Below are 26862 nucleotides of genomic sequence, written 5' to 3'. Positions count from 1 at the left end.
CATTATCCATCCATCTTCCATCCATCCAACATCCATCCATCCATCCATCCATCATACATCATCCTCCATCCATCCATCATCCATCATCCTCCATCCATCCATCATCCATCCATCCATTATCCATCCATCCATCATCCATCCATCCATCATCCATCCATCATCCATCCATCGTCCATCCATCATCCATCATCCATCCATCCATCCATCCATCCATCCATCATCCATCCATCCATCCATCCATCCATCCATCATCCATCCATCCATCCATCCATCCATCCATCATCCATCATCTATCCATCATCCATCCATCCATCCATCATCCATCCAACATCCATCCATCCATCATCCATCATCCATCCAACATCCATCCATCCATCATCCATCATCCATCCATCATCCATCCATCCATCCATCCATCATCCATCCATCCATCCATCATCCATCCATCATCCATCATCCATCCATCATCCATCCATCCATCCATCCATCATCCATCCATCCATCCATCATCCATCCATCCATCCATCCATCCATCCATCCATCATCCATCCATCCATCCATCCATTCATCCTCCATCCATCATCCATCCATCCATCCATCCATCCATCATCCATCCATCATCCATCCATCCATCCATCATCATCCATCCATCATCCATCATCCATCCATCCATCCATCCATCCATCCATCCATCCATCATCCATCCATCCATCCATCCATCATCCATCCATCCATTATCCATCCATCCATCCATCCATCCATCATACATCATCCTCCATCCATCCATCATCCATCATCCTCCATCCATCCATCATCCATCATCCATCCATTATCCATCCATCCATCCATCCATCCATCCATCCATCCATCCATCCATCATCCATCCATCCATCCATCATCCAACATCCATCCATCATCCATCCATCCATCCATCATCTATCCATCATCCATCCATCCATCCATCATCCATCCAACATCCATCCATCCATCATCCATCATCCATCCAACATCCATCCATCCATCATCCATCATCCATCCATCATCCATCCATCCATCATCCATCCATCCATCCATCATCCATCCATCATCCATCATCCATCCATCATCCATCCATCCATCCATCCATCATCCATCCATCCATCCATCATCCATCCATCATCCATCATCCATCCATCATCCATCCATCCATCCATCCATTCATCATCCATCCATCATCCATCCATCCATCCATCCATCCATCATCCATCCATCATCCATCCATCCATCCATCATCATCCATCCATCATCCATCCATCCATCCATCCATCATCCATCATCCATCCATCCATCCATCCATCCATCATCCATCCATCGTCCATCCATCCATCATCCATCCATCCATCCATCCATCCATCCATCATCCATCCATCCATCATCCATCCATCCATCCATCCATTCATCATCCATCCATCATCCATCCATCCATCCATCCATCCATCATCTATCCATCATCCATACATCCATCCATCATCATCCATCCATCATCCATCCATCCATCATCCATCATCCATCCATCCATCCATCCATCCATCATCCATCCATCGTCCATCCATCATCCATCCATCCATCCATCCATCCATCCATCATCCATCCATCCATCATCCATCCATCCATCCATCATCCATCCATCCATCCATCCATCATCCATCATCCATCCATCCATCCATCCATCCATCATCCATCCATCCATCCATCATCCATCCATCCATCATCCATCCATCCATCATCCATCCATCCATCCATCCATCATCATCCATCCATCATCCATCCATCCATCCATCCATCATCCATCATCCATCCATCCATCCATCCATCATCCATCCATCCATCCATCCATCCATCCATCATCCATCCATCCATCATCCATCCATCCATTATCCATCCATCCATCCATCCATCCATCCATCCATCATCCATCATCCATCCATCCATCCATCCATCCATCATCCATCCATCCATCATCCATCCATCCATCCATCCATCCATCATCATCCATCCATCATCCATCCATCCATCCATCCATCCATCATCCATCATCCATCCATCCATCATCCATCATCCATCCATCCATCCATCCATCATCCATCCATCATCCATCCATCCATCCATCCATCCATCCCTCCATCCATGTCCAGAGTTTACAATAATAAATATTTTGGAGGCAGGCTCATCTCTGGCTGTGCCTCCCCAGTGCTGTTTTGGACCTCTCAGCCGGGACCTGCCCAGCTTTGAGCAGAATGTGGGGTGCTCCTGTCTGGGAAAGATGGAAGATTTTTGCTGATGGGGACACAGACACTCACTAAATGTCTTCCCTGGGCTGACAAGACCATGAACTAAAACAATCCTTACCCTGTCTGTATTGTCCCAGACAGATTATCCCTTCTGGGCACTCTGCCTGGTGCTCCAGAGCACCAGGGGACATCTGCACAGGGTTCCCAGAGGAGTTGCTCTCCCTTTGCCCGTTGGCAGCATTCATTGCACGATTAACCGGCAGAAATCCCACACTTGCAGGTGTGTCTGCCCTTTCAGGGGGAGTTCTTGTGGTCAACACTTCACAAACCTCCCTGCCATGAGCCCCACTCGTCTGTTCTCCTGCTCTGTCTTCCGACAAGGCGCGTAACCATCTGTGCCCCTGAAATAGAGCATCTGTCATCCCAAAAACAGAGCGTGTCACACCTCATCCGCTCTGCTGTCCTCCTCTGGAATAACCTTCCTGCAAACCCAGCCTCTTCCACAGCCCTTCCTAGACCTGCCCGACCTGCAGTTGGAAAAACAAGGTTAAAAACCCAGCAGAAGCTCGCTGCTGCTCCAGGATTATTCCAAAAGCTCAGGCCTGTTGCTATTTTGAGCCCCGTCTGCGCCAGGAGCTGATTCCGTGGGTGCAGCAGCAGAAATCCCAACCGTGGTTGTGGATGTGGTCATGGATATGCAGGCTGTGCTTGGATCCTGATGGATTTCAGTTTGTGAGCACCTGGTCCGTGCCTCTGAGGCTTTTTGGCTGCAGGAAGGTGGGAGAGCCCTGGGATATGGCACGGGGGATTCTTCTTTGATGTAGGTGGGATCCTGAGCTCCCATGGCTGCTGGATCCCTCTGGCTCCAGGGAGGAGCGCCAGGGTGGGATGGGGCTCGTTTTGGATCCCCAGGGTAGGATGGGGCTCATTTTGGATCTCCAGGGTTGGACAGTGCAGGTTTTGGAGCCCTAGGGTTGGGTGGGGATGGTTTTGGATGCCCAGGGTTGGATAGGGATCATTTTGGATCCCCAGGGTTGGACGGTGCTGTTTCTGGAGCCCCAGAGTTGGATGGTGATGGTTTTGGATGCCCAGGGTTGGATGGGGGTGGTGATGTTGGAGCCCCAGTGTTGGATGGGGGTGGTTTTGCAGCCCCAGGATTTGATTGTAGTCATTTTGGAGCACCAGGGTTGGACAGAGGTGGTTTTGGAGCCCCAGAGTTGGATTGTGGTGGTTTTGGAGCCCCAGGGTTGGAATGTGGTGATTTTGCAGCCCCAGGGTTGGATGGTGCAGGTTTTCGAGCCCTTGGGTTGGATGGGAGTGGTTTTGCAGACCCAGGGTTTGATTGTGGTTTTTTTGGAGACCCAGGGTTGGATGGGGGTTGTTTTGGAGCCCCAGGGTTGGATGGGGCTCATTTTGGATCCCCAGGGTTGGATGGTGATGGTTTTGGAGCCCCAGGGTTGGACAATGCTGGTTTTGGAGCACCAGGGTTGAATGGTGCTGGTTTTGGATCCCCAGCATTGGACAGTGCTGTTTTTGGATCCCCAGCATTGGATAGAGATGGTTTTGGAGCCCCAGGGTTGGATAGAGATGGTTTTGGAGCCCCAGGGTTGGATTGTGCTGATTTTCGAGCACCAGGGTTAGACAGAGGTGGTTTTGGAGTGCAGGGTTTGATTGTGGTGATGTTGGAGCCCCAGTGTTTGATGGGGGTGGTTTTGCAGCCCCAGGATTTGATTGTGGTCGTTTTGGAGCACCAGGGTTGGAGAGAGGTGGTTTTGGAGCCCCAGGGTTTTATTGTGGTGGTGTTGGAGTCCCAGGGTTGGATTGTGATGGTTTTGGAGCCTCAGGGTTGGATAGAGGCTATTTTGGATCCCCAGGGTTGGACGGTGCTGTTTTTGGAGCCCCAGAGTTGGATGGGGGTGGTGCTGTTGGAGCCCCAGTGTTGGATGGGGGTGGTTTTGCAGACCCAGGATTTGATTGTGGTCGTTTTGGAGCACCAAGGTTGGACAGAGGCGGTTTTGGAGCCCCAGGGTTGGAATGTGGTAGTTTTGGAGCCCCAGGGTTGGAATGTGGTGATTTTGCAGCCCCAGGGTTGGATGGTGCAGGTTTTGGAGCCCTTGGGTTGGATGGGAGTGGTTTTGCAGACCCAGGGTTTGATTGTGGTTGTTTTGGAGCCCCAGGGTTGGATGGGGCTCATTTTGGATCCCCAGGGTTGGATGGTGATGGTTTTGGAGCCCCAGGGTTGGACAATGCTGGTTTTGGAGCACCAGGGTTGAATGGTGCTGGTTTTGGATCCCCAGCATTGGACAGTGCTGTTTTTGGATCCCCAGCATTGGATAGAGATGGTTTTGGAGCCCCAGGGTTGGATAGAGATGGTTTTGGAGCCCCAGGGTTGGATTGTGCTGATTTTCGAGCACCAGGGTTAGACGGTGGTGGTTTTGGAGCACCAGGGTTGGATTGTGGTGATGTTGGAGCCCCAGTGTTTGATGGGGGTGGTTTTGCAGCCCCAGGATTTGATTGTGGTCGTTTTGGAGCACCAGGGTTGGACAGAGGTGGTTTTGGAGCCCCAGGGTTGGAATGTGGTGATTTTGGAGCCCCAGGGTTGGGTGGGGATTGTTTTGGATGCCCAGGGTTGGATAGAGGTGGTTTTGGATGCCCAGAGTTGGATAGAGGTGGTTTTGGAGCCCCGGGGTTTGATGGTGCAGGTTTTGGAGCCCCAGAGTTGGATTGTGGTGATTTTGGAGCCCCAGAGTTGGATGGTGATGGTTTTGGATGCCCAGGGTTGGATGGGGGTGGTTTTGGAGCCCCAGGGTTGGATGGGGGTGGTGATGTTGGAGCCCCAGTGTTGGATGGGGGTGGTTTTGCAGCCCCAGGATTTGATTGTAGTCGTTTTGGAGCACCAGGGTTGGACAGAGGTGGTTTTGGAGCCCCAGAGTTGGATTGTGGTGGTTCTGGAGCCCTAGGGTTGGAATGTGGTGATTTTGCAGCCCCAGGGTTGGATGGTGCAGGTTTTGGAGCCCTTGGGTTGGATGGGAGTGGTTTTGCAGACCCAGGGTTTGATTGTGGTTGTTTTGGAGCCTCAGGGTTGGATGGGGCTCATTTTGGATCCCCAGGGTTGGATGGTGATGGTTTTGGATCCCCAGGGTTGGACAGTGCTGGTTTTGGAGCACCAGGGTTGAATGGTGCTGGTTTTGGATCCCCAGCGTTGGACAGTGCTGTTTTTGGATCCCCAGCGTTGGATAGAGATGGTTTTGGAGCCCCAGGGTTGGATAGAGATGGTTTTGGAGCCCGAGGGTTGGATTGTGGTGATTTTCGAGCACCAGGGTTAGACAGAGGTGGTTTTGGAGCGCAGGGTTTGATTGTGGTGATGTTGGAGCCCCAGTGTTGGATGGGGGTGGTTTTGCAGCCCCAGGATTTGATTGTGGTCGTTTTGGAGCACCAGGGTTGGACAGAGGTGGTTTTGGAGCGCCAGGGTTTTATTGTGGTGGTGTTGGAGTCCCAGGGTTGGATTGTGATGGTTTTGGAGCCTCAGGGTTGGATAGAGGCTATTTTGGATCCCCAGGGTTGGATGGTGCTGGTTTTGGAGCCCCAGAGTTGGATTGTGGTGATTTTGGAGCCCCAGAGTTGGATTGTGGTGATTTTGGAGCCCCAGGGTTGGATTGTGGTGATTTTGGAGCCCCAAGGCTGGGTTGTGGTGGTTTTGGAGCACCAGGGTTAGATTGTGGTGGTTTTGGAACCCCAGGGTTGGATGGGGTGGTTTTGGAGCCCGATGGTTTGATTGTGGTCGTTTTGGAGCCCCAGGGTTGGATGGGGGTGGTTTTGGAGCACCAGGGTTAGATTGTGGTCGTTTTGGAGCCCCAGGGTTGGATGGGGGTTGTTTTGGAGCCCCAGGGTTGGATGGGGGTGGTGTTGGAGCACTAGGGTTGGACAGAGGTGGTTTTGGAGCCCCAGGGTTGGACAGAGGTGGTTTTGGAGCCCCAGGGTTGGGTGTGGATGGATTTGGATGCCCAGGGTTGGACAGAGGTGTTTTTGGAGCCCCAGGGTTGGACAGAGGTGGTTTTGGAGCCCCAGCAGCTCCTGTTCTCCCCCTTGTTTGCCAGATTTCCCTGGCATGCAGGATCAGTGTGCTGTCACCAGGGTGACTCCGGGATTCAGCAGCACCTGCCCTGAGTTGTTTCCCCTTCTGGTGTTACAAACAAAACACAAAATACGCGTTGTGGAAAGATTTGGAAAAGCATCCATTTTTCTTTGCTTGGCTTTGTTTTCTTTACCCTTGCTGTGCTTTGGTACGACTTGATGCTTATCCTACCTGTAGTGAATTCATCTCCTTTATACATTGCCTCACACACAGGAGGACAAGAGGAAAAGCAGGAAAATGATACTCGAAAATTGCAAGGAAAAGAAAAATAGCATGGAAGGGCTTAGACTTGAACCACTTCTATTTTTCAATTAACCCCCATTATGTTGTTTTTAAAGGAGATTCTAGCAGTCCTTCAGGGCAGAAAAGAGCCGTGCTGAATCCACAGAATATTGTCATGAAGATGTATGGTCCATCCTAATTAGAACTAATTAATATCCTTCAGTTCTTGGTATTTCTGTCTGGTTGGATCTACATTAATGGTGAAATTCTTGTGCTGGAGCCCTGCCTTGCTTAGGTGATGGCACTGCAGGTCAGGGCTGAGTCCTAACACTGAGTGCTAGTCCTGAGTGCTAGTCCTGAGTCCTAGCCCTGAGTCCTAGCCCTGAGTGCTAGTCCTGAGTCCAAACCCTGAGTGCTAGTCCTGAGTCCTAGCCCTGAGTCCTAGCCCTGAGTGCTAGTCCTGAGTCCAAACCCTGAGTGCTAGTCCTGAGTGCCAGTCTTGAGTACTAACCCTGAGTCCTAGTCCGAGTCCTAGCCCTGAGTGCTAGCACTGAGTGCCAGCCCTGAGTCCAAACCCTGAGTGCTAGCCCTGAGTCCTAACCCTGAGTCCAAGCCCTGAGTCCTAGCCCTGAGTGCTAAACCTGAGTGCCAGCCCTAAGTCCTAACCCTGAGTGCTAGCCCTGAGTGCTAACCCTGAGTCCTAGTTCTGAGTCCTAGTCCTAAGTCCTAGCCCTGAGTGCTAGCCCTGAGTGCTAACCCTGTGTCCTAATCCTGTGTCCTAACCCTGAGTCCTAGCCCTGAGTCCTAGCCCTGAGTGCTAGTCCTGAGTTCTACCCCTGAGTGCTAGCCCTGAGTGCTAATCCTGAGTGCTAACCCTGAGTCCTAGCCCTGAGTCCAAGCCCTGAGTGCTAACCCTGAGTGCTAACCTAGAGTGCTAACCCTGAGTCCTAGCCCTGAGTGCTAGCCCTGAGTGCTAGTCCAGAGTGCTAGCCCTGAGTCCTAGCCCTGAATGCTAGTCCTGAGTGCTAGTCCAGAGTGCTAACCCTGAGTGCTAGTCGTGAGTGCTAACCCTGAGTCCTAGTCCTGAGTGCTAGTCCTGAGTGCTAGTCCTGAGTCCTAGCCCTGAGTGCTAGTCCAGAGTGCTAACCCTGAGTGCTAGTCCTGAGTCCTAGCCCTTAGTCCTAACCCTGAGTGCTAGTCCAGAGTGCTAACCCTGAGTGCTAGTCCTGAGTCCTCACCCTGAGTCCTAGCCCTGAGTGCTAGTCCAGAGTGCTAACCCTGAGTGCTAGTCCTGAGTCCTCACCCTGAGTCCTAGCCCTTAGTCCTAACCCTGAGTGCTAGTCCTGAGTCCTAGCCCTGAGTCCTAGCCCTGAGTGCTAACCCTGAGTCCTAGCCCTGAGGGCTAGCCCTGAGTCCAAGCCCTGAGTCCTAGCCCTGAGTCCTAGTCCTGAGTCCTAATCCTGAGTGCTAACCCTGAGTGCTAACCTAGAGTGCTAGCCCTGAGTCCTAGTCCCGAGTCCTAGCCCTTAGTCCTGGTCCTGTTCCCAGCCCAGGTGCAGTGTGTCCTCATCCCCTGTCAGTGATTTCACATCCCGGATCCCTGCTGGATTTCTCCTCAGAACCCGTCAGTCCACGGGGCTGCAGTTCTGTCCCCCAGCTGGCAGGACAGGAGCTCAGGTATTTCCAAAACCAGGGATCCAGCCCATGTTTTCAGCCAGGGGAAGGTGTCGGGGCTGTACCAGCTGCTGGAGACTGGGATGCTGTGCTGCCCACGGGAGGAGCTCGAGCCAGGTGGGACAATCCTGATTCCCAATCCCTCCTCCCCTGCACTGCCCCCGAGAAAGGGGAGGGATAACGCAGAGCCGGGGGTGCAGTGCCCTGGGAGGCTCTGGGGACCACGGGTGGGTGTTCTGGAGAGCACCTGCAGGTTCCTCCTCTCCGTGGTGGCAGGATCCAAGGTGTCCCAGCAGACAGAAGTGGGGAGAGGCACTCAGGCTGTGCCATGGGGTGAATTAATCACAGCGAGAAGTGATCGCCATCAGCAGCCCCACACGGCAGCAGAACGGCCGAAGGTGTTTCCACTTGGCGAGTTGTTGCAGGGAATTTTCCCCGGTACACGCCTGGGGGAGGAAGGTGTTTGTCTTGTTGTGGCTTTCAGATATTTGCAGGGTATTGCTCATGCATCTTGCATGGCGCACACACCCCCGAGAGCTCAGATCCGTCTTGCTGTCAGAGAGGAGAAACGCATGAGCGGTGCTAAACCCATGGGGAGGGTGGCACTCCTTTCCTGGGGGAGGGAAAAAATGGCTCCAGCTACGAATTGCCCTGGATTAGTTCCCTCAGAGTTTGTTTTCGTGGGATTCTCCAATAAATACCAGCGTCTCCATTGTTGGGAATAATTGCAGTAGCTGAGAAGTGGTGGTTTGATCGGATAATGCCTGGGGGCTTTTGTGCTGCCTCTGATTGAGCAGCATTAGCAAAAATATAACAGCACTAAATGAAACTTCTCAGCTAATCAGTCTCCATTACAACTTATCATGAGAAGGCCAAAATTAAAATGCTCTTTTAAAAGCAAGCCCTTCATGATTAAAAGCTTGATGACTCGCACATTTGGGAATTGGCACAAAAAGCTGCGCTGGGAGAAGAGGAGTGTGATCAGCCTCGTGGTGTTTGTGGTGGTGCACTGCTCTCGTGTTTAGGTGGAGAGATGCATCCTACAGCATCCTAGGAAATGCTGTGCAGCACAGCTCCAGGATTCCTGCAGCTGAAATCAGTCTGTGGAGCTAAATCAGTGGGGATGGAGTGTTTTAGTTAAGCTTTTGTGTGAGCTGGGTTCGTGCTGTCATGGCATTTTGACATTCTCCAAATGCTTGGTGGCATTTAAATGCAATTTGGCTCTAGAATTTAATTTTATTTTGCTGCTCCTGCTGCATTTGAATCTACCTCCTGTTAATGTGTTATATTTAATATAGAAAAGGCCACTTCTGAATATTCCAGTGTTATCCCAGTGCAATAAACATCCATGGCTTTGTGACATCTCAGTGTGAGCACAGGCACTGAGGATGAGGAGCTGCCCTGTGACATCTCAGTGTGAGCACAGGCACTGAGGATGAGGAGCTGCCCCAGGACATCTCAGTGTGAGCACAGGCACTGAGGATGAGGAGCTGCCCCAGGACATCTCAGTGTGAGCACAGGCACTGAGGATGAGGAGCTGCTCTGTGACATCTCAGTGTGAGCACAGGCACTGAGGATGAGGAGCTGCCCTGTGACATCTCAGTGTGAGCACAGGCACTGAGGATGAGGAGCTGCCCTGTGACATCTCAGTGTGAGCACAGGCACTGAGGATGAGGAGCTGCCCCAGGACATCTCAGTGTGAGCACAGGCACTGAGGATGAGGAGCTGCCCTGTGACATCTCAGTGTGAGCACAGGCACTGAGGATGAGGAGCTGCCCTGTGACATCTCAGTGTGAGCACAGGCACTGAGGATGAGGAGCTGCCCTGTGACATCTCAGTGTGAGCACAGGCACTGAGGATGAGGAGCTGCCCTGTGACATCTCAGTGTGAGCACAGGCACTGAGGATGAGGAGCTGCCCTGTGACATCTCAGTGTGAGCACAGGCACTGAGGATGAGGAGCTGCCCTGTGACATCTCAGTGTGAGCACAGGCACTGAGGATGAGGAGCTGCCCTGTGACATCTCAGTGTGAGCACAGGCACTGAGGATGAGGAGCTGCCCTGTGACATCTCAGTGTGAGCACAGGCACTGAGGATGAGGAGCTGCCCTGTGACATCTCAGTGTGAGCACAGGCACTGAGGATGAGGAGCTGCCCCAGGACATCTCAGTGTGAGCACAGGCACTGAGGATGAGGAGCTGCCCTGTGACATCTCAGTGTGAGCACAGGCACTGAGGATGAGGAGCTGCCCCAGGACATCTCAGTGTGAGCACAGGCACTGAGGATGAGGAGCTGCCCTGTGACATCTCAGTGTGAGCACAGGCACTGAGGATGAGGAGCTGCCCCAGGACATCTCAGTGTGTGCACAGGCACTGAGGATGAGGAGCTGCCCTGTGACATCTCAGTGTGAGCACAGGCACTGAGGATGAGGAGCTGCCCTGTGACATCTCAGTGTGAGCACAGGCACTGAGGATGAGGAGCTGCCCTGTGACATCTCAGTGTGAGCACAGGCACTGAGGATGAGGAGCTGCCCTGTGACATCTCAGTGTGAGCACAGGCACTGAGGATGAGGAGCTGCCCTGTGACATCTCAGTGTGAGCACAGGCACTGAGGATGAGGAGCTGCCCCAGGACATCTCAGTGTGAGCACAGGCACTGAGGATGAGGAGCTGCCCTGTGACATCTCAGTGTGAGCACAGGCACTGAGGATGAGGAGCTGCCCTGTGACATCTCAGTGTGAGCACAGGCACTGAGGATGAGGAGCTGCCCCAGGACATCTCAGTGTGAGCACAGGCACTGAGGATGAGGAGCTGCCCTGTGACATCTCAGTGTGAGCACAGGCACTGAGGATGAGGAGCTGCCCCAGGACATCTCAGTGTGAGCACAGGCACTGAGGATGAGGAGCTGCCCCAGGACATCTCAGTGTGAGCACAGGCACTGAGGATGAGGAGCTGCCCCAGGACATCTCAGTGTGAGCACAGGCACTGAGGATGAGGAGCTGCCCTGTGACATCTCAGTGTGAGCACAGGCACTGAGGATGAGGAGCTGCCCCAGGACATCTCAGTGTGAGCACAGGCACTGAGGATGAGGAGCTGCCCTGTGACATCTCAGTGTGAGCACAGGCACTGAGGATGAGGAGCTGCCCTGTGACATCTCAGTGTGAGCACAGGCACTGAGGATGAGGAGCTGCCCCAGGACATCTCAGTGTGAGCACAGGCACTGAGGATGAGGAGCTGCCCTGTGACATCTCAGTGTGAGCACAGGCACTGAGGATGAGGAGCTGCCCTGTGACATCTCAGTGTGAGCACAGGCACTGAGGATGAGGAGCTGCCCCAGGACATCTCAGTGTGAGCACAGGCACTGAGGATGAGGAGCTGCCCTGTGACATCTCAGTGTGAGCACAGGCACTGAGGATGAGGAGCTGCCCTGTGACATCTCAGTGTGAGCACAGGCACTGAGGATGAGGAGCTGCCCTGTGACATCTCAGTGTGAGCACAGGCACTGAGGATGAGGAGCTGCTCTGTGACATCTCAGTGTGAGCACAGGCACTGAGGATGAGGAGCTGCCCTGTGACATCTCAGTGTGAGCACAGGCACTGAGGATGAGGAGCTGCCCTGTGACATCTCAGTGTGAGCACAGGCACTGAGGATGAGGAGCTGCCCTGTGACATCTCAGTGTGAGCACAGGCACTGAGGATGAGGAGCTGCCCCAGGACATCTCAGTGTGAGCACAGGCACTGAGGATGAGGAGCTGCCCTGTGACATCTCAGTGTGAGCACAGGCACTGAGGATGAGGAGCTGCCCCAGGACATCTCAGTGTGAGCACAGGCACTGAGGATGAGGAGCTGCCCCAGGACATCTCAGTGTGAGCACAGGGACTGTTTTTTTGGGCAAGGCTCTGGCTCAATGCAGGAAGAGCATCGTTTCCCATCCGTGCACCCACTAGGTATTCCCCAGAAGGGCTTTCCCGTGTCATCCTGTTTTCCGGAGTGTTGGCTGGGAGCCCTTGGCAGTTCTGTTCCCCAGGCAGACAGCCGCTGACAGAGTAGGCTTTCCTTCCACGCTGCAGTGCTGTTCCTCCCTAACTCTGTTGTTTCCCTGGACAATGTCTCAGGGTGCAGGAGCTCTGCTGCTCTCCCCATGCTGATCCCTGTGTGCTCAGGGTGCAGGAGCTCTGCTGCTCTCCCCATGCTGATCCCTCTGTGCTCAGGGTGCAGGAGCTCTGCTGCTCTCCCCATGCTGATCCCTGTGTGCTCAGGGTGCAGGAGCTCTGCTGCTCTCCCCATGCTGATCCCTGTGTGCTCAGGGTGCAGGAGCTCTGCTGCTCTCCCCGTGCTGATCCCCTCTCTGTGCTCAGGGTGCAGGAGCTCTGCTGCTCTCCCCATGCTGATCCCCTCTCTGTGCTCAGGGTGCAGGAGCTCTGCTGCTCTCCCCATGGTGATCCCTCTGTGCTCAGGGTGCAGGAGCTCTGCTGCTCTCCCCATGCTGATCCCTCTGTGCTCAGGGTGCAGGAGCTCTGCTGCTCTCCCCATGCTGATCCCTGTGTGCTCAGGGTGCAGGAGCTCTGCTGCTCTCCCCATGCTGATCCCTCTGTGCTCAGGGTGCAGGAGCTCTGCTGCTCTCCCCATGCTGATCCCCCCTGTGTGCTCAGGGTGCAGGAGCTCTGCTCTCCCCATGCTGATCCCTGTGTGCTCAGGGTGCAGGAGCTCTGCTGCTCTCCCCATGCTGATCCCTGTGTGCTCAGGGTGCAGGAGCTCTGCTGCTCTCCCCATGCTGATCCCTGTGTGCTCAGGGTGCAGGAGCTCTGCTGCTCTCCCCATGCTGATCCCTGTGTGCTCAGGGTGCAGGAGCTCTGCTGCCCTCCCCATCCTGATCCCTGTGTGCTCAGGGTGCAGGAGCTCTGCTGCTCTCCCCATGCTGATCCCCCTCTCTTTTCAGGGTGCAGGAGCTCTGCTCTCCCCATCCTGAGCTCTCTCTCTGCTCAGGATGGAATATCTCTGCTCTCTCCCCTCCCTGACCCCTGTCTCTCTCTGCTCCTCCAGGGTTACCTCTCCGAAGGCTTGGTGACCAAGTGGTACCGCTCCCCCCGCCTGCTGCTGTCGCCCAACAACTACACCAAAGCCATCGACATGTGGGCAGCTGGCTGCATCCTGGCCGAGATGCTCACCGGGAGGATGCTCTTCGCTGGTAGGTGTCTCTCCTGTCCGTTCCCTTTTCCCCCTCCTTCCTTGCTGCCCAATTCCAACGCTTTCCAGCCCAGCACAGGGAATTCCCCTGATAAGGAGAGGAGAGGGTGGTGCCCTGTTCCACGAGGTTTGTACTCTGTGCTCTGGATTTGAATCGTGTCTGGTGTCTTCGAGCTGTTTCCTTTCTTTGAGGGAAGACTTGTGAATGCCACGACCCATTTTTAGGATTTACCTGCAAGCAGGAATTGCAGCTGCAAAGGCAAAGTGCAAGAAAACAAGACAAGAAAAGGAGTTACCAATGCAGCATCTGATCTTCTTGAGAAGAAAACGTGTATTTAATAGAGTCCCAAGGATGCTGTCCCCGAAGCAAAGCTGTGCTTCCCAAGCTGGGACACGGAGGGATGGAGCAGCATCCCCCTGGCTGTTTCAGGAGCTGCTCCCCTCCCCGCCCCAGGTGTGCAGCAGAATTCCTCCTGGGCTGTCTCTCCGTGGCCTGCCAGTGCTCTGAGTGACAAGGTTTGACGCCTTTTGTGAGCAGCAGTTTGCAGAGCAGTGTAAATAAATAATCAGCCCGTTAATAATGGAGGAGGACGTTTCCTGCACGGATATCTGCGAGCACCCCAGAGCTCTGCAGACTTGGCTGCAGCTGCTCTGCTGCTCCCTCCCCACTCCTGCATGCAGCTTCCACATTTCTTTTGTGGAAACCTAAAAATAAGCAGTCAGTACCCTTATGAAGAGATCATTAAAATTGCCTCCTTTTCCTTCCTTCTTTTTGTCCCCAGTTTCACCAAAACTTCCCCGTCCAGGATTTCAGCTTTGAAAATTGTGCATTTATCCTGTCTGCCCCTGGTGTTTCCTTGGGGTGTGTTCTAGGAGCAGGGAGATCTCCAGGTGCCACTTCTCCCTGCAGGTGCAGGGCAGTGTCTGACCTTGCTGGGGGCTGCTGCAGCCTCTGTTCCCCTGCATTTATTCTTCACAGCAAAACAAGAGCTGCTTGTGGAGCTCCTTCCCCACCATCCCAGCACAGCACCCAAGCACTCCTGGCTTTTCAAGCTCTGCTTGACCCCTCTCTCAGCCCCAGCTTGGGGTGTTTTTTTGGCTCTTTGTGCATCCCACAGTGTAAATAATGCTGGCTGACACCGCTGAGGTATCCAAGGTGGTGCTTGAAGCTCATTCCATGGTAAGGCAGAGACAGCCCAGGATGGGATTAATCTGTCATCTCCTGGGTGAGAGCCCCAGAACAGCCACCCAGGATCCTCCCCAGGCTGGTTCCTGAGCAGGTGGAGATCAGAGGTGGGATTTGGCACAGCCAGGCTGGGCTCAGCACACACTGTGAGCACCCCTTGCAGCCCAGCGAAATCACCTCATCACCCCCCAGCTGCTGGCAGGACGCTGGGTTAGCGGGCGTGGATCAAAACCAAACTCAAAATACAGCTGCTTTTGGGTGGCTTTGAAGATATTCCATTGCCATGGGAGGTTCTGGCCCCCTGCCCCTTTGTGCTGGCCTCCTCCCGTGCCAGCAAGAGGAGCAGGGCCAGGCCAAGGATGCCCATGGTGTCTTTAACCCAGAGAAGAGCAGAATAAATCCCAGCCCTCAGAGCAGCTAAAACTCACAAACACCAGCACGACCTGCTGTTTAGGGGGAGAAGGAGCTCACCCCAGCTGCAGGGCGAGGGTTCCACAGAGCCCTTTCACCAGCCCCGTGGGGAACAGCAGCAGTGCTGCTCAGCAGCTCAGACAGAGCTGCAAACCCTACCCTGGATAAATGGTTCAGCAGCACGGTTTAGATGGAGTGCTCGGCATAAATCAGCGTAATTAACTCGGCAGTCTGCTTGAGCAGCGCAGGTAAATCGGGGCGGGGGGCTGCTTGGAGTGGGTGTCCCTCACCGCTTCCATTCTCCCACACAAATTATCGGGTGTGCGGCAAAAACGGAGCCCAGCCCTGCCCGAGGCCCCTTGGCTGGGTGCTGCGGGGTTTGGGAGCGGTTTTGGGGTTTGCTGTCCCACGGGTCACATCTTCAGCAGCTGGAATCCAGATTGCACACCTCTGGAGAGCTCCCCAGCAGCAGCACGGAAAACAGGGAAGAGCTGAGCAGCTGCAGCTCCCTCCAGTGTCTTTTCCAGCAAAAGCAGCATCCCTGGAAGCAGGATGGATGGGGGAAATGCAGTAAAAAGGAGAAAAAGTCTGAATTTGCACGTCTCCATGGGGCTCCCCAGTGGGGCTGTGCCTGTGACCGAGAGCTAGGAGGTGGCACAGGGGCTTTTCCTTCTATTTTTTTGGCTTTTTCCCTGATGGGATCAGGGCTTTGGTGCTTCCTTGGGGCTTGTCTGCAAGCCTGGAGAAGATTCTCTTTTCCCAGCCATGGTGCAGAGCTCCTCTCCCCAGGTAACAACGTTTATTCTGTCTGTGGCTCGTGTTTTCCTTTTCGGGAGTTAATACCTTCAGAAAAAGGTCCCTGGGAATTCCACAAATAGAGGATAATGGAAGGGAACGGGGTTTCTAGAGAGCCATAATTCAAGGCTTCCAGCATTAGCAGCTCCTTTGTGTGACTGAGCACGGAGTCTTTTTGCTGCCAGCTATCTCCAGTGAGCGGTGGCCAGGGCTGCACCGAGAGAAAAGACACAAAGCCTCGGTGGCTTTTATCACCCTGCGGTTCTGATCACAGCTTGGGAATTAGCCTGTCTAACGAGGTGTTCATTTCCTGGCAGATGCCTTTCGTTTGCCCTGGAGTCACTCTGTGAACCTCGGAGTGACCTAAAATTAGGTTTTTTTCTGTAGGAAAGTGAATTAATCACCCAGGATTGATATGGGAAGGGCGTCTCTCCCTTTGTCTGGTCAGAAGTGCTGGGCCAGAAGTGAGTTTAACTCTTCTTGTCGTGGGTTGAAGGGGGTCTGCTCATCCTTGGAGCAGCCCAAAATCTGTCACTGGGACAACAGGGATTTGGTATCCCAAAAATCCCCGTTGTTTTGGCTGCCTCAGGCTGCTCCCTGCCTCTGAGGACAGAGCATTTCCAAGCAGCCCTGCAGACAGACAGAAAATCGATGGGAGGCTGGGAATCCACCATGGAGCGCTTGTCATGCCCAAGAGATGCTGAGGGAAGGGATTAGAGCTCGTTAAAGAGGACCTCTCCTCTCTCCTTTCTCCTCTCTCCTCTCTCCTCTCTCCTCTCTCCTCTCCCAGCCCTGAGCAGGGATTTGGGTTGGATACATCCTGGATATATACATTTTGGGTAAATACATCCTGAACAAAAAGGATTAAAAACACGTAGTGGCACACAGCAGACTGGGGGTTGTCACCAGCAGAGCCATGATTTGGTGCCTGGGAGCTGATCAGAAAACGCCTTTCCTCCAGGGCTGGACACCTGCATTCCTCTAAGGACAGAGCTTGGGGATCCCTGGAGCTGGCAGCACCCCAGTTTAACTTCTGTGTCTCATCTTCCCGCCCAGGGGGCCACGAGCTGGAGCAGATGCAGCTGATTCTGGAGACCATCCCTGTCATCCACCAGGAGGACAAGGAGGAGCTGCTGAAGGTGATGCCCATGTTCATCAACAGCACGTGGGAAGTGCGGAAGCCGCTGCGCAAGCTGCTGCCCGAGGTGGACAGCGAAGGTACCGTGGTGGCCGCTGGCTTGTGGGGGCTTCTCTGGGCTGCTGTGTCCTCAGAGCAGTTTCCTTGGAGTGTCACAGTGCCCTGCAGGGCCAGGGGGCGAGGAGGGGGTGCAGATCCCTGGGCGTGCTCCCAGCTGGCTCTTCAGTGCCTGGTGTTGGCACCACGACATCCGTGGGGTAGCCAGGGGCCATGTCAGCCTCCAGCAAGCGGGAGCAGATTTATTCCCTGCCGTGGCTGCGGGGAGAAAGGTCACTGACATAATTCACTGTCGTTTCCCTGCCGCTCTGACCCGTGGTACATCACGATATTTAGCTGTAATGCGCTGTTCCACCACGCTCCCTGCCCGCAGCCAGTGACCTTATGGAGCTATTGATTCCATTAATTAGTCCGAGTGATGAGATAATCTCGTGGGAGACAGTGGGTTCATCTTTAAGCACTGGGGCAGCACATGTGGCTGTCCTTCCTGCTGCCCCTACAGAAAATGGCCTGGTTGCACAATTACACTTTTAATGTGTTTCTGAAGGTTTCAATATGAATTCACATCTGAAGAAAGGCATTATTCCTATTTTTATTGCCGGAACTCAAAGGGACTTTTCCATGATCAGCTGGATAAGCAACAGCTTCAGAGACAGGATTTTACCTTTTCACATAACCTCAGTTAAAGGAATCATCAAAGTAATCACAGCAAGCCTTCTGTTTAGGTTTAATTGCACTTAAATTTCCTGTCATCACAGGAAGAGTTCACGCACTACAGTCTTTCTAAAAGGATTTTAACCACTCAGAATTCTTCAAATGTTAATGGGTAAAATACTTTCATAGCCCTGGCTGTGACACAGGTGTACTGTGCTGGGGACCACAGCCCTGAGTGTGACACAGGTGTGCTGTTCTCCTCGAGTGCTGTGTCCAGTTCTGGTCCCCTCAGTTCAGGGAGGACATTGAGATGCTTGAGGGCATCCAGAGGATGCAACGAGGCTGGTGAGGGGCTTGGAACACAAACCCTGTGAGGAATGTAAGGCTGAGGCACCTGGGGTTGTTCAGCCTGGAGCAAAGGAGATTTGGGGTGACCTTATCACTCTCCTCAACCTCCTGAAAGGTGGCTTTGATCAGGTGGGGGTTGGTCTCTTTCTCCAGGCAGCACTGATAGAAAGAAAGGACACAGTCTTAGTCTGCACCAAGGGAAATATAAGCTGCATATTAGGAAAAGGTTTTTTACAGAAAGGGTGATAAAGCGCTAGATTGGTCTGCTCGGGGAGGTGGTGGAATCACATCACATCCCTGGATGTTTTTAAAAAAAGATTGGATGTGGGACTCAGTGCCATGGTTTTGTTGGGGTGTTAGAGCTGGGGTGGACTCTATGATCCTGGAGGTCTCTTCCAACCTGATTCTATGAATTCTGAGATTCTGTGATGCTGTGATTCCATGATGCTGTGATCCTGAGATCCTGTGACTCTGATCCTGTGGATCCATGACACTGTGATCGTGAGATCCTGTGATCCTGAGATCCTGTCTTGCTGTCATCCTGTGATTCTGTGATTCTGTGATTCCATGACCCTGTGACCCTGTGACCCTGTGACCCTGTGATTCCATGATCCTGTGATCCTGAGATTCTATGATCCTGTGATTCTGTGATCCTGTGGATCTGTGACCCTGTGGATCTGTGACCCTGTGATCCTGAGATCTTGTGATTCTGTGATCGTGAGATCCTGTCATGCTGTCATCCTGTGATTCTCTGGTTCTGTGATTCCATGATCCTGAGATCCTGAGATTCTGTGATCCTATGACTCTGTGTTCCTGTGGATCTGTGACCCTGGGATCCTGAGATTCTGTGATCCTGTGATTCCATGATCCTGAGGTCCTGTGATCCTGAGATCCTGAGATACTGAGATCTTGTTGATCCTGTGATCCTGTGATCCTGAGATCCTGAGATCCTGAGATCCTGTTGATCTGTGACCCTGTGATCCTGAGATCCTGAGATACTGAGATACTGAGATCTTGTTGATCCTGTGATCCTGTGATCCTGAGATCCTGAGATCCTGAGATCCTGTTGATCTGTGACCCTGTGGTCCTGAGATCCTGTGATCCTGTGGCTCTATGACCCTGTGATTCTGTGATTCCATGATCCTGTGATCCTGTGATTCCATGATACTGAGATCCTGAGATGATGTTATCCTGTGATCTTGAGATTCTGTCATGCTGTCATCCTGTGATTCCATGATCTTGTGATCCTGAGATCCTGTGACCCTGAGATCTTGTGATCTTGTGGATCTGTGACCCTGTGACCCTGTGATCCTGTGGATCTGTGACCTTGTGATCCTGTGATTCCATGATCCTGTGATCCTGTGGATCTGTGATCGTGTGATTGTGTGATTCTGTGATTCCATGATCCTGTGATCCTGTGGATCTGTGATCCTGTGATCCTCTGATCCTGTGGTCCTGTGGATCTGTGACCTTGTGACCCTGTGATCCTGTGACCCTGTGATCCTGAGATCCTGTGATCCTGTGGATCTGTGATCCTGTGACCCTATGACCCTGTGGTCCTGTGGATCTGTGACCTTGTGACCCTGTGATCCTGTGACCCTGTGATCCTGAGATCCTGTGATCCTGTGATCCTGAGATCCTGTGATCCTGTGACCTTGTGATCCTGTGACCTTGTGATTCTGTGATTCCATTATCCTGTGATCCTGTGATCCTGTGACCCTGTGATTCCACGATCCTGAATTCCTGTGGTTCTGTGGTTCAGGGGGATTTGTTGCGGGCGCTCCGCGGGCGAGGAAGCTGTCACTGCTCCTGAGGAATTAGCGTTGTTGTTTGTCTCTGCCTGGCAGCTATTGATTTTCTGGAGAAGATCCTGACGTTTAACCCCATGGATCGGCTGACGGCCGAGATGGGCCTGCAGCACCCCTACATGAGCCCCTACTCGTGCCCCGAGGACGAGCCCGTGTCCCAGCACCCGTTCCGCATCGAGGACGAGATCGACGACATCCTGCTGATGGAGGCCAACCAGAGCCAGATGTCCAACTGGGACAGGTACGGAGCCAGGGCTGGGCCGGGCTTTAGGCACGATTTAGGCAAGCTTTAGGTGAGTCTCCTGCCTGGATTCCAGCCCACGTGTTCCAGATCCCTGAAAGATGCCTGCTTTTTCTTCTTTATGCCGTGCTGTAATTCCAGCCCAAGCCTCCCAGCGGCTCCCCATGGATTCCAGAGGGAATCCTGGATCCCAGAAGCTGAGCCTGCACATCCTGGTAGCCAAGTTTGTTTCTGCTCCTCGTTTTATTCATGGCCAAGGTTGTCTTCATTTGGGTTTAAGTGGCTCTGCCCTCTGTCCCTATAGAACAGGTGGGACACCTGAAGAGCAGTTTATTGCCTGGGTGTAAAGGGGCTGTCTGCACCACTTAATTAGTGGCTTGTCTTCATTTTCTTCTGTCTTCACCCAGAGTGAGGATTAAAAACACGAAGGAGATGAATTTTCTCGTGTTGGGGTTTGGTTGTTTATTAAATCTTACATAAAGTACAGAGAGCTCTGCAGCCCTTCCAGCTCCCAGCTAAAAGTGAGCAAAGTGGAGACAGATCCAGCTAGTTCCAAGGTCTTTGAAAGCCAAACAATCCAATAAAGAGCTAACACCTGTATTATTTATACTTTTGACCCAACAACCCAACTCCTGTGACCTGCAGTGCAGCACTGACTGTCCAACCAAAAACTGCTGCCTGAAATCATGAAGGAGGAAGAAGACAGAAAGAGACAGCACCCAAAAACCTCCATCTTGTCCCATACCCATTATTATATTCTAAAAACTTGAAGTTCCAAACCCTTCACCATGTGAAATCACACACTTTTATTCCAACCACACCCATGATTTTAGTTTCATTACTCGAATTTGGAGCCTTCTCCAAGGTCTCAACTCGAGTTCTGCTGGGAGTCACTGCCAGACAGCACAGAAAGCTCAAAAATCCCACGTTTCTGGGATTCAACACCTGGGATAAAGCCTTTTAAAGGAGCTCAGCAGGAACCAGTAAACCAGGTGTCACTGGGAGAGCCGTGTGTTGTCACAGGGGAATTGTCAGGTGGTTGCAAGTAAAGAACTAGCTGGCTTGAGAAGCTGTCCCTTGGCAAGGTGACCCCTCAGGAACGCTCCTGGTCCTTGACATCAGAATAAACTGGTGATGCCCCTTCTCAGTGGGGCTTTAAGTTCATGTCTTTTACTGCTCAGACAGGAGGATAGCTGTCTGTGGGCTGATGGGTTATTGATGTTTTTAATCACGTTTTAGTCCCAAGTGGAGGGGAAGTGGTGGACATCTAAAGGAAGGGGCCACTTGGTGGTTGTTGGGATTTTATTCCTGCGTGTCAGGCTCTCAATGAATTACTCCCCCCTGACATTTTAACGCACAGGGAGGTTGTCTCTGCTGCCAGCAAGATGCCGAACCAGCAGCAGCGGTCTAACAGCCCCGTGTCTTTGGCAGGTACCACATCAGCCTCTCCTCCGACCTGGACTGGAGGCACGACAAGCACCACGACATGGACGAGGTGCAGCGCGACCCGCGGGCGGGCTCCGAGGGCGCGGCCGAGGAGGCGCAGGTGGACCCGCGGAAATACTCGCAGAGCAGCTCGGAGCGGTTCCTGGAGCTCTCCCACTCCTCCATGGACCGCGTCTTCGACGCCGACTGCGGGAAGTCGTGCGACTACAAAGTGGGGTCCCCCTCCTACCTGGACAAGCTACTGTGGAGGGACAGTAAGCCCCACCACTACTCGGAGCCCAAGCTGATCTTGGATTTATCCCACTGGAAAAGGGCGACCATAGCGCCCGCCGCCGAGCTGTCGCTGGAAGAGGAGCCGTCCAACCTCTTCCTGGAGATCGCCCAGTGGGTGAAGAGCACGCAGGTGGGGCTGGAGTGCCCCAGCTCCCTGCCCAAGGTGCAGGAGAGGAGCCTGCCCTCCTCTCCCCACCGCCTGCACAAGGAGCCCGCCCAGGTGAGCGGCGACACCGACCCCGACTTCGACCTGGACGTCTTCATCTCCAGGGCGCTGAAGCTTTGCACAAAACCCGAGGATCTTCCGGACAACAAGCTCAACGAGATCAACGGGGCCTGCATCTCGGAGCACCCCGGGGACATGGTGCAGGCGGAGGTGTTCCAGAAGGAGCGGTGGTGAGAGCTCAGCGCCGCCAAGCCCCGCTGCTCCTCCTCATCCTCCTCTCCCTGCCGGGGCTCCCGCTGTCGCTGAGCATCCCTTTCTCGCACTGTACAAACGCCTTTTTGGGGAAAGGCAAGCACAAACCACACGCCCCTGGTGATGCCTTAGAGGTCTAAGGGGGTCGGGAGGTGCGAGTGAAATTCTGAGTTTCTTACACTGCCTTAACAATCTTGCCTTGAGATCTCTGGGACCTGTTTGAAACTTCAGTGTACGAGGGGAAAAATGACCGTACATGGTAGGTTTGCAAACAGTAGTCAGATCAGCTTCTTTTCCTTCCTTTTTCTACAGCAACTTGAAATTACAAGGACAGAATTAACAATTTCAGTATGGTCAGATACCCTCCTGGCTGGACAGGTTCCCAAAACTTTGAGCCCTTCTGAGGCACCTGTGTGAGTGCAGGTATGGAATAAAGTGATGCCAGCCGTCAGCCAGCAGAGAATGGAACTAGAATTTGGCCATCAGACAAAACAATAACTCTCTGAGGATATTAATGGGGAAGAAATTCGACCTACAAAGTATGCGCCATTGGGGATTCGTTTGTTTTGTTGTTTTGTTGGTTTTTTTTTTTTTCCGAGGAGAAGGCAAAATTTTTGCTAAGTGCATTTTGCTGGTTTGTGGCTTCTCACACCAAAACCTTCCCTTGGGTTGCACGGGGTGCAGCAGGGGATGCACGGGGATCTGAGCTCTCCCAGCGCTGAGGAGGGCCCATGTGGTGCATTTCAGTGTGACACCCTGGTGCTGGCAGCCTCGGACAGCTGCCCATCAGACCAGCAAATCCAGCTCTGGGTGAGGAGCTGAGTGGGGACCGGCCATCCCATGGCATGATGCTCCAGCCACACAGAGCCAGCAGCAGCCCTGGAAAAGGAAACAAAGCACTGCTGGTTTTCCTTCTGACAGAGATCTGGTGAAGGAAACACAGTTCCTGTGGCTTGGACTCTGAACTGGCCACTTTGCTCCCGACTGTGTGTAAATAGGTGAAGGCACAGCTGATCTACTGTAGCTTCTGTTCTCATCCACACTTCTGAGCACCTTAATAATTAATCAGCTAACAAGAGTGAGTTTGTACATGGAAGAAATGTTCTATACTTGTATTTAATCCAACTGGGCAGCTTTTCAGAGGGGAGGTGTGTAAATAGTGCCATACAGGACGGTCTCTGCTCTCTGCTGCTGTGCTGCCCGGCACAGTGGCACCACTGACCTTTCTAAGAGAGAAACTGCTGCGTTCAGTACTGCAAGGCCCGTATTTAACTACTGCTGTATTAATTATTTCTACCCTTTTAATCTGCTCAGTGCTCTGAGATGTGAAGAAAACTCACGTGAGGCTCACACAACTAACAGCAGCGTTAGCCCTGGTCTCTGTTCTTGCTGGGACCAGGCGCAGGTTTAGCTGTAGTGGGCCCTGACAGCCCAAAAAATGGTTTTTTTACTGTGAAGATCTCTCACCAGGGTGGTGGAAATGCTGCTGCTCTGGGCGATCCGCAGCGTGGGTGGGATGGGGTGCGAGTCCAGGTACAGGAGGGCTCAGAAAAGCAAAGCCATGTGTCTCCAGTCTTTGCTTTGAGCATTTGGACATCCCCCAGAGTGGTTTGGAGAGGGGAAATGGGGCAGAAACAGAGGTTTGGGGTCTGGTGTGTTGCAGGTGATTGATATACCTCAGCTAAAGCTCAGCACTTTCACTGGTGGGGCCGGGTCCGAGCAGCCCTGGCAGCCCATGGCCCTCGCTGGGCAGCAGCAGAGGCTGGGTTTGGGATTGCCAGGCTCGAGGGAGGGCAAGCCAAGGGAGGATAAGGTGGTGGGATCCTCAGCTGTGCCCCACGGGCTCCCAACAGCAGCGCCCGCGGCGGCAGAGGCAGCGGCGCTGGGGCCAGCTCCGCTCGGAGCTCAGAGCCGCGGGGTGGGAGCAGCTCTGGTCAGAGCTCAGAGCCAGGGGATGGGAGCAGCAGGCAGAGAACCAGCTGGAAACTCTCCTGGCAGAGGGAACAGCCTTGTGCTGCTGTGGGCTGCACGCCAGAACTCACCTGGCCACGCCACGCCAGCGCTCGCTGTCGGTGGCCACATCCCTGAAACCAGAAGCCATTTCCCACGGGCTGGTTCTTCTTCTCCAGAGGCCTGCAGGACTGTTAGATATGGCCATGGGAACAAAAACAGTAGTGCTTTTGAGTGTTGTCTTGCAGGCCCACCACTGAAGTGTAAAACTGACTCTGCTGCCGGATTTTCCATCTCGCTTCGTGAGCTCTTATTTAATGTCGTTCTAAAACCTCAGCGTCACACGCTGGGAAAAGGGGATAAGAGGGATGGCTTTAATTTGTTACCTGAGTGTGCTTAGCTGATCACAAGCCAGATCTGTCTCTCATTTGCAGAAATAAAACATAAGGCCTGAGCCTTCCTTGCGTGGCAGTGTGTAGTTATTTTATAAATTATTATTGTTTTAATGTGGGGGGTTTGCTCCGGTGCTGGCGTCTAGGTTTCTTCTGCAAGTTTGGAAAGGACCTTGAAGAGTGAACATGAAGCTCTGCACCACATCAATGTTTGGATTTTGGGGCTCCCTGGTGTTGGGCAGCTTTTCACCCAGCTCTGTTTTTAGGATAAGTAAGTCAGTAAGTTTTAGTGTGAGCTGCAGTGCTTTTAGTGAGTAAAAGGTTTAGGTGCCAAAGCAGGAGAACAAGTTCTAGTGAAAGCTAAAAATCATGCTGATGTTTTCAGTAAAAGCTCCAGAAGCTCATTGAAAAACCATGCTTAAACAAAAGAAAACTCCAGTACTTACATTTTTCAGATAGAACGAGATAGATCATATGCGTAGTTCATATGTATCCTAGCATGTTAAAAAATTAAAATTTTAATAAGCTAAAAAGTAGTGGTCTGAGTTTACGTGTTAGCTTGTTAGAAAAATCCCATATAAGAGTATGTATTAGGAAAAGCTAGTGCTTTGTGTCATTGCTTTATGCCTTCTGCTTTTTGCCATCGCTTTTGCCACTGCTTTCCATTTTGCTTCACTATTGCTTTGCTTGCCAGCACCTTCAACAGCCAAGAAAAAATAGCAGCAGCACCAGCCCTCACCAGGACCTCCAAAAGCAGCTCCTACTTCTATTTAAAACTTTATACTAAAACTTAACATGAACTTTAATATCTACAACTGTGCCTTTTAAAACTAATGTGTTTTTACAATAAATAACCTTTTAACAACTGTTAACTACTTTAATCATTTAAAAATAACCCAACACAAAATAGCACACCAAAAGTTCTAACCCTTCAGGAGGGAATTTGGGCTTTGACATTCCATGCAGCCTGAAGTTGGATTTATCAGCCCATTGCATATTCATAGGCCCATCATACATTTTCAAACTCTTCTGTAAACTATTTTCCATATTCCAAGAACTGTTTCACGTGGCCACTCCTTGACTCTACCATTTTAGAGAATGTGTGTTTTTTGGCTGTGGTTTTAATTTATTTCTCTTATCAGTCTTAATTTGGGCTGTGGTCTAATTTTTACAAACGGTCGGGGCTGGTAGCTGGTGTATCAGTATCTGGTATCTTCACTGGGCGTTATCCAACCAAGCAGGTAGTTCACTCACTTCAAATACACTTTATCAGCTTGTTAAAAAACCCCTATATTTTAAAACTATATTTTAAAACCCATTTCAACACCACACGTATTGTATCCACCCTAATATTTGTGAAAAACCGGTACCATAATATGCATTTATGACACCCTGGATTCAGAGATGTGGGCCCCAGCTGTTCTGGGTTTTACTGAGAGAAAAACAGAGGGAGCAGAAAAATCCCTCCCTGATCTCTGGGAGCAAAACCACAACACAGCGTCAGTGAATTGTACAAGCGGATTTTTTGGGCTGAAAACGACCAATTCTGTCCCTTTGAGCAATTTCACGCCACCATCTACAGTTTTTGAGAGCCTGCAGCGAGAGCACTGTACAGTGTGGCACGCAGACATTTCAGCTCTGAAATGTTCTTTCTTTCTCAGCTGGTTCTGGGAGGAGCTGAAGAGAACAAACACACCATATGGCGTTTGCTGGTGGATTGTTGCCTTTGACATTTTGGAAGGCAGAGTTTGGTTTTGAAGCGGTGCAATGTTCGGGTGTCCTCTCAAAGAGCATCTTCCTTTTCTGAAGCTGTGCTCACCCCGGTGTTTTAAACTGCCATCTGGGTGCCAGGGAAGCTGGTTTATAACCATCTTATTGCTAAATTCAGAGTGGGGTTTTATTTATTGCAATAAAAATATTCTGTCTTTAAAAATGCAACTTTTCCACGGAGGGTCTGACTCCGCCTGGTCTTGGAATAAAGCGTAACGAAAGGATCTCGGAATGGTGGCTTTCATTAATGTTGCAGAAAATTAGAGTGTTTTAGGAAGTTCATTTTTATGAAGCTTTGCAGAGGATGTCATCTTTGTCAGCACATCACACAGGGTCAGTGCTGCAGCTCCCAGCTCCTCCCTGCACCAGCAGTGACATGAAGTAAGGGAAGAAAACCCTTCCAGCCCAAAGCATCCTGCTCCTCAAGCCACCAGACACCCAGGTGAGTGATTCCCGGAGGCACCGCACAGTTTGGGAGGGGAAGGGTGGAGGG

The 26862-nt window shown here is 52.2% G+C and overlaps 1 protein-coding gene across 3 annotated transcripts in view; it reads left to right on the top strand.

Moving 5' to 3' along the window:
• Positions 1 to 24667, top strand: part of MAPK4 (mitogen-activated protein kinase 4) — a 60298-nt gene extending 35631 nt beyond the window's left edge. For all 3 annotated transcript variants that reach the window (XM_033085836.1, XM_033085837.2, XM_033085838.2), the window contains exons 3-6: positions 13339 to 13483; positions 16931 to 17092; positions 19919 to 20120; positions 21552 to 24667. In XM_033085836.1, the coding sequence (XP_032941727.1) occupies positions 13339 to 13483; positions 16931 to 17092; positions 19919 to 20120; positions 21552 to 22239 (1197 nt within the window). In that variant the 3' untranslated portion in view covers positions 22240 to 24667. The remainder of the gene's footprint in view (positions 1 to 13338; positions 13484 to 16930; positions 17093 to 19918; positions 20121 to 21551) is intronic.
• Positions 24668 to 26862: the final 2195 nt, after the last annotated feature.

Source organism: Catharus ustulatus, chromosome Z, assembly GCF_009819885.2.
Source record: "Catharus ustulatus isolate bCatUst1 chromosome Z, bCatUst1.pri.v2, whole genome shotgun sequence".
Classification (NCBI taxonomy): Eukaryota; Metazoa; Chordata; class Aves; order Passeriformes; family Turdidae; genus Catharus; species Catharus ustulatus.
Note: the sequence above shows the minus strand (reverse complement) of the source record. Positions and strands in the feature narration are given on the sequence as shown.